The 10,310-nt window shown below is 39.5% G+C and overlaps 1 protein-coding gene across 1 annotated transcript; it reads right to left on the bottom strand.

The window, feature by feature from the left end:
• Positions 1-2,900: 2,900 nt before the first annotated feature.
• Positions 2,901-3,401, bottom strand: LOC112527473. The gene has a single exon (XM_025138154.1). It carries the CDS (start codon positions 3,399-3,401, stop codon positions 2,901-2,903), a length of 501 nt encoding a protein of 166 aa, XP_024993922.1.
• Between the last annotated feature and the right edge of the window lie 6,909 nt (positions 3,402-10,310).

Below are 10,310 nucleotides of genomic sequence, written 5' to 3'. Positions count from 1 at the left end.
GAACACCATGACGAGTCACAATCTCGTCTATATACAACTTAGCTAGTCTTTCCATCGAGTACGTTTCTTTAATTGGTAGAAAATGTGTAGACTTTGTGAGTCTATCAACGATTACCCATATAGCATCATAACCCTTTGGTGTCCTTGGGAGTTTCGTCACAAAATCCATTGTGATGTGGTCCCACTTCCACATCGGAATTTCTAGGGGTTGTAGCTTACCATATGGTCGTTGATGTTCAACTTTGACTTGTAGACATGTCAAACACCTTTCGACATAATAGGCTATGTCTTTCTTCATCCCTGGCCACCAGTAAGATTGACAAAGATCTCGATGCATCTTATTGTTACCTGGATGAATGGAATATCGAGATTTATGGGCTTCGTCTAACACTTGGTTACGGAAGTTGCCCTAGCGAGGAATCCAAATTCTGCCTTTATAGCACTTTAACCCCTGATTATTATCTTTAAGCAACGGACCAACCCCTACCATTTTCTCTCCCTTCAAGTTTCCCTCTACGAAAGTTTCTTCTTGAATTTTCTTGAGTTCATCGGTCCAACTAGAAATGACCTCCATCCTCATTGCTTTAATCTTCACCCGATCGCTCCTTTCTTTGCCACTTAATGCGTCGGCCACCACATTTGCCTTCCCAGGGTGATATAAAATTTCACAGTCATAATCCTTCAGCAACTCCATCCACCTTTGTTGTCTCATGTTCAGGTCCTTCAGATCAAACAAGTATTTTAAACTCTTGTGATCAGTATAAATTTGGCACTTCACCCCATATAAGTAGTGCCTCTATATCTTCAATGCAAACACCACTGCTGCTAACTCTAAGTCGTGAGTTGGGTTTCGCTTCTCGTGTTCTTTCAATTGACGTGAGGCATATGCAATAACTTTCCCTTGTTGCATTAGCATACAACCAAGTCCTAGCTTGGAAGCATCATTGTAGACTACGAACCCTTCAGTTCCTTCTGGTAAGTTCAATATCGGTGCGGTGCTCAACTTTTCCTTCAAGACTCTAAATGCCTCTTCTTGAGATGATTTCCAATCAAACTTCACACCTTTCTTTGTTAGTGCTGTCAACGGCGCCGCTATTCGTGAAAAGTCCTGAATAAACCTTCGGTAATAACCGGCTAATCCCAARAAGCTTCGTATCTCAGAAGGGGTCCTTGGTGGCTCCCACTTCTTTATAGCGTCTACCTTKGCCGGATCTACTTTTATACCTTCTTGGGTCACCACATGCCCTAGAAATTGAATTTCTCGGAGCCAGAACTCACACTTCGAAAACTTCGCGTATAATTTTTCCTATTTCAGCAACCTCAAAACCGTGCGAAGATGTTCCTCATGCTCATTCTCAGTGCGGGAATAAATTAAAATATCATCTATGAAAACAATGACAAACTTATCTAGGTAGGGTTTGCATACTCTGTTCATCAAATCCATGAAAGCTGCAGGTGCATTTGTCAACCCAAATGGCATTATTAGGAATTCATAATGCCCATACCTAGTCCTAAAAGTTGTTTTAGGCACATCCTCCTCCCGGACCTTCAGYTGATGATAACCTGATCGTAGGTCGATCTTTGAGAAATAACTGGCACCCTGAAGTTGATCGAAAAGRTCATCAATCCTTGGAAGTGGGTACCTATTCTTTATGGTTACTTTGTTAAGCTCGCGRTAGTCGATGCACATCCGCATTGTGTCATCCTTCTTTTTAACGAATAATACCGGCGCTCCCCAGGGCGAGGTGCTAGGGCGTATAAAACCCTTGTCTAACAACTCCTGCAACTGAGTCATYAGCTCTTTCATTTCTRACGGTGCAAGACGATAAGGTGTTCGAGCTACAGGTGCAGCTCCCGGTACAATATCAATCTGAAACTCTACCTGTCTCTCGGGTGGTAGACTTGTCAGGTCATCCGGAAAGACTTTAGAAAACTCCCTCACAACAACAATGTCTTCCATACTCTTTTTCTCTTTCCTAGCATCTATCACATATGCCAAATAACTTTGACATCCCTTTCTTACACACCGCCTCGCTTTAACTAGGGAGATCATGCTAGATTTCCTATTTCTTCTATCTCCATAAATTACTATGGTTCCATTATCGGGTAATTCAATATGAATTATCTTTTTGTTACACATAATTCTTGCCTGGTTTTCAGCTAACCAGTCCATTCCAATTATTACATCAAATTCCTCGAGAGTAGGGGTGAGCATAGGCGGATACCCGCCCTTTTTGAAAGGTACCGGAACCAGAACCGGCGGTTCTTGAGATATTGGAACCGGAACCGGTTAGAGCGGTTCTTAAATTTTTGGAACCGAAACCGGAACCGCCTGGAACCGGTTCCGGTTTCGGGTACCCGCTTCCTAAAATATTAAAAATTTATTATTTAGAAATAAAAAATAAAACATTGCCAAAACACTAAATAAATAAGCAAGAATACAAATTATACAGAATAATGGTTACAAATATTRWTTAACGATTACAAACCATAATAGACTAATAGAAAATGTTCAAAGTTTAACGATTACATACTATAATGGTAATTGTTCAAAGTTTAACGATTACATACTATGAANCACACAATTTGAAAAAATACGAATCATTTTATATGAAGAATTTAGATGAAGATTGAAGATGACGACGTGCTTTTAAGATGTAAACCTAATATAAATTTGGTATTAAAAAATAATTATTATTTTTTTATTGAAAAATACCGGGTACCCGACGGGTAACGGTTCCGAAAAATTGAGAACCGGAACCGGAACCGGAACTATTCTCACTTGGTTCCGTATTTTAGGAACCGGAACCAAAACCACTCATATCGATTCCGGTTCTGGAACCGGCAGTTCCAAGGCGGTTCCGGTTCTATAGCCGGGTACCCGGTTCCGCTGCTCACCCCTACCCGAGAGTCATAGGGAGTAGTTTTAATGGAATCGAACAACCGTCTATCTGAATATTGCAGTCATCATACTCTTCTCTAATTATCACCCTATTATCATTGGCAGTTTCTACCTCTATGGCTGAACTCAAAGGCTTCGGTAYTCTATGCAAATAATCACAGAAAATTGTAGACACAAAAGATCGGTTTGCTCTAGAATCAAAGAGTACTCTAGCACGTACAGAGTTGACCAGAAAGGTACCTGTCACAACGTCTGGTGTCTCCTCGGCCTCTGTTGCTGTCATGTGGAAGAATCTTCCTTTTGACTTAGGTACTCCAGGTTGCCTTTCCTCCCTTTTTCCATTTCGACTTCCACCGTGACTTGTAGTATGCTTATTCTTCTGCTGAGGGCAATTTGCTTGTATATGGTTGGGTGACTTACAAATGAAGCATAGTCGCTCCCTTCGCTCAACTTGGCAATCCTGAGACAAATGTCCAGGCTTCCCACATCGGTAACACATCCTCGGCTTAATCATGCATTCTTCATTGTGCACACGGTTGCATTTAGGACATAGTTTAGCAGCTTTCCCTTGCCATGTTTTCTTTTCTGAACCCAGAAACTTCGGCTTCCTGGTTTCATTGCTCGGACCTTCCCATTTTTTTTTATTTGGCCCCGCTCAGCATTTTGACGATTCATCTCTTTCTCTCGAATTTCTGCAGCGTTTACTGCCTCTGGAAATGTGGTTGGACTCATAGTGAGAACAAATTCCCGGATGGATGCTTTCAGTCCCCAGATGTACCGCTCTACCCATATTTCCTCAGTCGAAACATTGTGCTCGGCAAACCTCCTTTTTTTGTAAAACTTGTTGTATACTCCCAGACTGTCATGATTCCTTGTTCCAACCTCAAAAATTCCTCTTCCAGTTGCTTGATCGCACTTCGAGGACAAAACTTCTCATTAAATAATACCTTAAACTCACCCCATGTCATTCTTGCCACAGCCTCTTTGCCCCTTAAGTTCGTAATTATTTCCCACAAGAAAAGGGTTTCTGATTTTAGCATGGATGTCGCATATGTCACCATATCTTCCTCCGCACACTTACTGATTTTGAAAATCACTTCTGTCTCTTTTATCCACCTCATAGCTGCCACTGGGTTAGGGTCACCTTGAAAGAGTTGGGGCTTACATGCTAGAAAGGTCTTATAATTACAACCTTGTTGTCCCGTGCTCGTGTTGACAAGACTATTTGGTCTTGACCTCTCATGTCGGTCTTCTCTGTTGTTTGAATCGCTAATTTCTCCTCTTCTATTGCTTATCACCCTATCCTCTTGATTTCTCAGCTCTGCCTCTCTCACCTGAGCTATAACTGCAGGCAAGGCAGCTTGCAAGGCTCTTGTCACCTCTTGAGCAATGATGTCCACAGGGGTAGCGGCGGTTGCCCGGGTTCGTCCTCGCCCCCTGCCTCGACCTCGCCCCCTGCCTCAACCTCTTCCAGATTCAGAGCTTCCTTGCACAGGGGGCTCAGGTTCATTTTGTGTCGTTTGAGTCCTACTTCGCCACCTTCCTCTTCCTTGTCCTCGTCCCCGCATGCTAGCGGTCTTTGCGGCCGCAACTGATGCTGGTCGGGTCTCTTGTACAATAGGGGTAGCTCTTATAGGTGGTGGGTTTACTGCATCGGGTGTAACCGATGTTGTCCTTCCTGACCATTGCGACATTATTGCTGTGTGCGTTAAATATTTACATTTATAAGCATATTTATTCATAACCTACTCATCCAACATTCACTCAATAAGATTAAACACTAAAATAATATATTGCATGTAAAAGATAAGTCAATACATAAGTCTTGCTTACTACGCCAAACTGGCTATAACACAAACCAAAATAAAACAAAATAAATCAAGCTCAAGGCCTGTTAATATCCAAAAATATCCTAACCAAAAAGTACTTAACGCAAGACTATGTTTCTTTCTCACTCTCTCACTCAAGGCATGTCCGTGGAGTAATTAACGATCTTCACAAATTCCTCATAAGTGTTATCTGGACGGTATTTCCAGATAAATCCCAAGCTCGGGCCATGATGGTATTGGTGTGCCCAGCTGGAAAAATACTCCTTGGTCAAGCTTACATATTTCAAGGCCACTCCATGGTAATAGCGAGCACGGTCTCCCAATCGCACTTTCCAAGACCGGGTGGCAATCCTTCTTTCCCACTCTAACTCCACACACTTCCACGCCATGTCGTGGTTGCTTTCCCAAAGTTCATCATTTTCTTTCAACACCTTGTTTAACTCTCCCCCTAAATTAACATGTTCCATTTGCAAGTTATTCAACCACGATTCCACTTTGGTCTTTTCCACTTGAATCTTAGACAATTCCATTCTCAGTCAGCATTCTCACCATGCAAATTCGTTATATTCTCTTCTAAGTCCTCACGAGTAGGCGTGCGTAGGGTGTATTCCTCATAAGGTTCCTCTGTTGGATCATAGGAAGAATCTTCTAAAGGTGTGGGTTGAGATGACTCAGCCCTTGAAACACTCATGTGACCCCTAGAACTGCTCCTCAACCTCCTAGAGTGTCTGCTACTGTGGCTAGAGCTTGTACGATCACGTTCCCCGACTCCACCCCTTGGTCCTAGTCCAGCTACCGCACTACCTCTGGCCCTACCTCCTCGACGACCAATACTCCTAGTATGCTTGGTATAAACCATATTCCTACAAAACCACAGTGAAGAATCTATCATCTTCCAACAAACTTTCAAAACTTAAAAGAAAATTAACCAACTATAATAATATTAAATCATATAACCATTTCCCCCTTTCTATCTTTTACACTCCATTTCAGTTTAAGCTTAGGCTAAAATTAATAACTTATTTCTCTTAAACTAAGACTCTGATACCACTTGTAACATTCCAAAATTTCTTGAACACTTAAATATATCATAATGAGTATCCCAAGATCAAACACTTACATTGCAACGGAAATAAAATTTCTAATCTTACAATTTATATCACAATTTAAACTTACAATCTTGACGAGCATACTTTGTTCGATATAACAATGCCTTGATCTACACATGTCCTTTTTTGATGCTAATCCTTATTTCTCTCTTTATCCAACTTTTCTTTCCAGTCTAATAGCCGTCTGGGTGAAAACGTTTTAAAAGAGTTTTGGGTGAGCCTTAGGCCCGGTGAATCCATGGTTTCATGCATGAACAACAACTTTTATAAAAAACAATTTTCATGAAGCTTCATAAATTTAGCACGCCTTGATGAGAATAATGATTTTCACAAAATAAAGATATTTTAGCGGTGTCTACATCACAAAGCAACAGCGTCATGAGAGATGTCTACCTCACACAGCATTACTCGACGAACTCACACAGCATGTTCGCACTTATGGCTTAGACAAGATTACAAAGCATGCTCGTCTTTACAAATTCATATTGTAGTACATCCCCATTGACACACAAATACTCAAAACAGATATTATAAAAATATCGAACTTTTCACGCATATATAGCATATCAAAAATCTCGAGAAACTTCAAACAACTTTTGGATAATAAGGCTTGCAACCATTTTAAAAATAAATCACGTGTAACTCACAATACATGGCGTAGCCCAAACCGATCTTTGAAGTGGCTAGCGTCTCCCCGATTGGTGCCAAACTAGCTACGATGTAGAGCACCGTCAACTCTCATTACAGCTTCCACCGTCGCCTTTTCTCACAATAGTTCTCCTTCTTGACCCCAAACTACACATAAAGCTACAAAACTCCCATTTTATACTAAGCCCCATCGGCGGTTTCACGGAATATGAAACGATAAGCCATAATTAATGGTCGTTGGTTTCATGACCATTGAGTTTCCTGTCATTAAATTACATTCAATTTATTTCCCTTTTTTTGTTATTACACTTCATCAGACCGAGTACTTCTCCTTGGGGTGCTCCGATGTTATTTGTTAAAAAGAATGATGAGTCAATGAGAATGTGTATTGATTATCGGTAACTAAAAAAGTTGATGATAAATAATAAATATCTTTGACCAAAAATAGATGATTTGTTTGATCAATTAGTTAGAGCAAATTATTTCTCCAAAATCGATTTATGGTTGGGGTATTATCAGCTAAAAGGCAGAGATGAAGACATTGCCAAAACAACATTCCAAACCAGATACGGACATCATGAGTTTTTGGTCATGCCGTTCGGTCTAACAAATGCTCCAGCAACGTTTATGGATTTAATGAACTAGGTCTGTAATGAATATCTTGACAAATTTGTTATTGTATTTATCGATGATATTCTTATATAATGAAAATTCGAACCGGAGCATGCCAAGCATCTTCGATTAATTCTTGAACTTCTGAAGAAAGAGAAATTGTATGCCAAGTTGTCCAAGTGTGAGTTCTGGTCGAGGGAAGTTCAGTTTTTGGTTCATATTGTTTATGAGGCAGGGTAAAAGTAGATCCTGCAAAAATCGAAGCTATTGAAAATTGGGTAGTACCAAGAACCCCTACCGAGATTCGTAGTTTCTTAGGTCTGGTAGGGTATTATCAGAAATTCATTCAATACTTCTCAAGTATTGCTGCACCATTGACCAAGTTAACAAGGAAAATTGTTAAGTATGAATGGGAAGAAGACCAAAGTAAAGCTTTCCAACTATTGAAAGACCATCTATGCGCTCTAATATTGTCGTTACTGGATGGGTCTGAAGATTTTGTAGTGTATAGTGATGCTTCAAAACTGGGTTTGGGATGCGTATTGATGTAGAGAGGGAAAGTTATTGCTTACACATCCAGACAGTTAAAATATCACGAGAAACAGTATCCGACACATGACATGGAGCTTGCAACCGTGGTTTTTGCATTTAATATTTGGAGGTGTTATTTGTTGGGAACTAAATGTCAGATTTTCACTGATCATAAAAGCCTTTAACATTTGTTTAATCATAAGGAATTGAATATGCGGCAAAAACGGTGGATTAAATTAGTAAACGATTGTGAGTGTGAAATTCTTTGTCACACTGGAAAGGCCAATGTGGTAGTAGATACGCTTAACCAGAAGGAAAAGAGTGGTACAATTAAGGCTGTTTCATTGAGAACAAACCTAACTCCCGACATTCATAATGAAATTTTAAGATGTCAAAGTGAAGCGGTCAAAGAAGAAAATTTCAAGACTGAAAAAGTTGGTGGAATAATTTCAACCTTGACGAAGAATGATAAAGGAATTCTATGTTTTCAAGGCAAAATTTAGATACCGCATTTCGGAAATAACCGAGAGCTAATTTTAGATGAGAGTCACAGATCGTGATACTCGAATCATCCAGGTACTAAAAAAATGTATAAAAATTTAAAACCATTTTATTGGTGGTCAGTATTGAAGAAAGATATTGCAATATATGTAGAACGGTATTTGACGTGTCTACAAGTGAAGGTTGAGCATCAAAGACCATATGAGAATTTACAGTCTCTGGAAATTCCCATGTGGAAGTGAGATCATATTACAATGGATTTTGTCATGAAGTTACCGCGAACTCCAAAAGGTATGATGCCATATGGGTTATAGTAGATCATTTAACTAAATCTTGGCACTTTCTACCAATTGAAGAGAATTATCCTTTAGAAAGGTTCGCAATGATTTATATTGAAGAAATTTGTGACTCGTCATGGTGTTCCGTTATCAATCATCTCAGATAGACAACATGTTTGCCTCAAAGTTTTGGGAGAATTTTCAAAGAGCTATAGGATCTCAAATCAAATTAAATACGGCGTATCATCCTCAAACAGATGGGTAGAGTGAGAGGACAATTCAGGACCTTGAGGATATGCTAAGGGCTTGTATTATTGACTTTGGGAGATCTTGGGAAAATCATATGCCTCTGATCGAATTTGGTTACAACAATAGTTACCATTCCAGCATCCAAGCGACACCTTATGAGATTTTGAATGGTCGAAAGTGCAGAACGTCGTTGTGTTGGAATGAAGTGGAGGAAAGGCAGTTGGTTGGTCTAGATATAGTTCAGAAAACTTCTGAAGATAGATCAGATACGTGAACGAATTAAAACAGCTCAGGATCTGCAGAAAAGTTACGCCGATAAGTGTTGTAAACCGATTGAATTTATGGTAGGAGATTTCGTGATGTTAAAGGTTTCTCCGTGGAAGGGTATTGTTCGATTTGGGAAAAAAAGGTAAGCTTAGCCCAAAGTATGTTGGGCTGCTCAGAATTTGTAAACGGGTTGGTTCAGTAACATATTAGTTAGAATTACCAGAGGAACTCAATTCAATTTATAACACTTTCCATGTCTTTAACTTGTGAAAGTGTTTGACCAATCCAAATTTGACAATACCGCTACCTGAAGTGCAAGTGTAAGTTGAATTTTGTGGAAACTTCTGAGGTCGTCATTGACCGGAAAACAAGGTTTTAGGAAATAAAGAGATCAGTCTCGTGAAAGTTCAGTGACATTTTCATAAAGGTCCAGAAGCTACTAGGGATCTGGAGTTAGAAATGAGATCAGAATATTTGTGGTTGTTTGATTGACTTAATTCCAGGAATGAATTCTTTTGAGGGGTGGATAATGTGATAACCGGGTATTCGAATATAAATGTTTGGGGTGATTCTAAAAAGTGATGGTAAGTGGAGAGGTTAAATTTGTGTATGTGCTTAAATGTTTAAAATAATCACCACTGCTTAAATGTTATTATATATGAGATATTTGTTTTATCTCATGGGAGAGTGTGATTAATTATTTTAAAAATCTCCACTGTTAGCATCAAATTGATCCTAATAATTATCTCAAAAAGTTTTATTAAGCAATCGGGGCTAAGAATGGAACATCTGAAGATGTTGTTGTGCCAAAACGTCTAAGTCTGGAAGAAGACCAGTCGCTGTGCTAAATCGACCAAGTATGGACGACCAGAGCCTCTGTGAAGAGACACCAGAACCAGAGCCTCTGTGAAGCGACACCAGAGCCTCTGTGAAGAGGTCCAGAGCCTCTGTCTGGTCGGTCTATCCTCTGGTCCTTCAGACGACAATCTTCAGAATCCTATTCTGGATAAGGCTAATCATATTTTGGATAATGCTTATCTTACTCAGTTATCATGAATTACTGCCTATATAAGTAGTGTTTCAGGTAAAGAAAATTGTACGAGAGCGAATAAAAAATTTATTGTAAACACATAGATTCAGATACATCTCATGAGAGTCGATTAGGGTTCTTGAGAGTTTGTAATTTYCAATTCAATAAAGAAAGCGCCGTCGATTTCTATTTCATCTTTTTCTTCTACAAATTTCTCTTGAATATCCTTATTAAATTGTTCTATTGTCTGATCTGGGTTTTAACAAGTGGTATCAAAGCCAAATCGATTAACTTCTATCGATACGATCTTTCTGGCAGTAGATTCAATTTTCTTGAAAAATACTCTCTTGAACT

This window comes from Cynara cardunculus (assembly GCF_001531365.2).
Source record: "Cynara cardunculus var. scolymus isolate 2C chromosome LG 15, CcrdV1, whole genome shotgun sequence".
Taxonomy (NCBI): Eukaryota; Viridiplantae; Streptophyta; class Magnoliopsida; order Asterales; family Asteraceae; genus Cynara; species Cynara cardunculus.
This window is presented reverse-complemented; position numbering and strand designations above follow the sequence as displayed.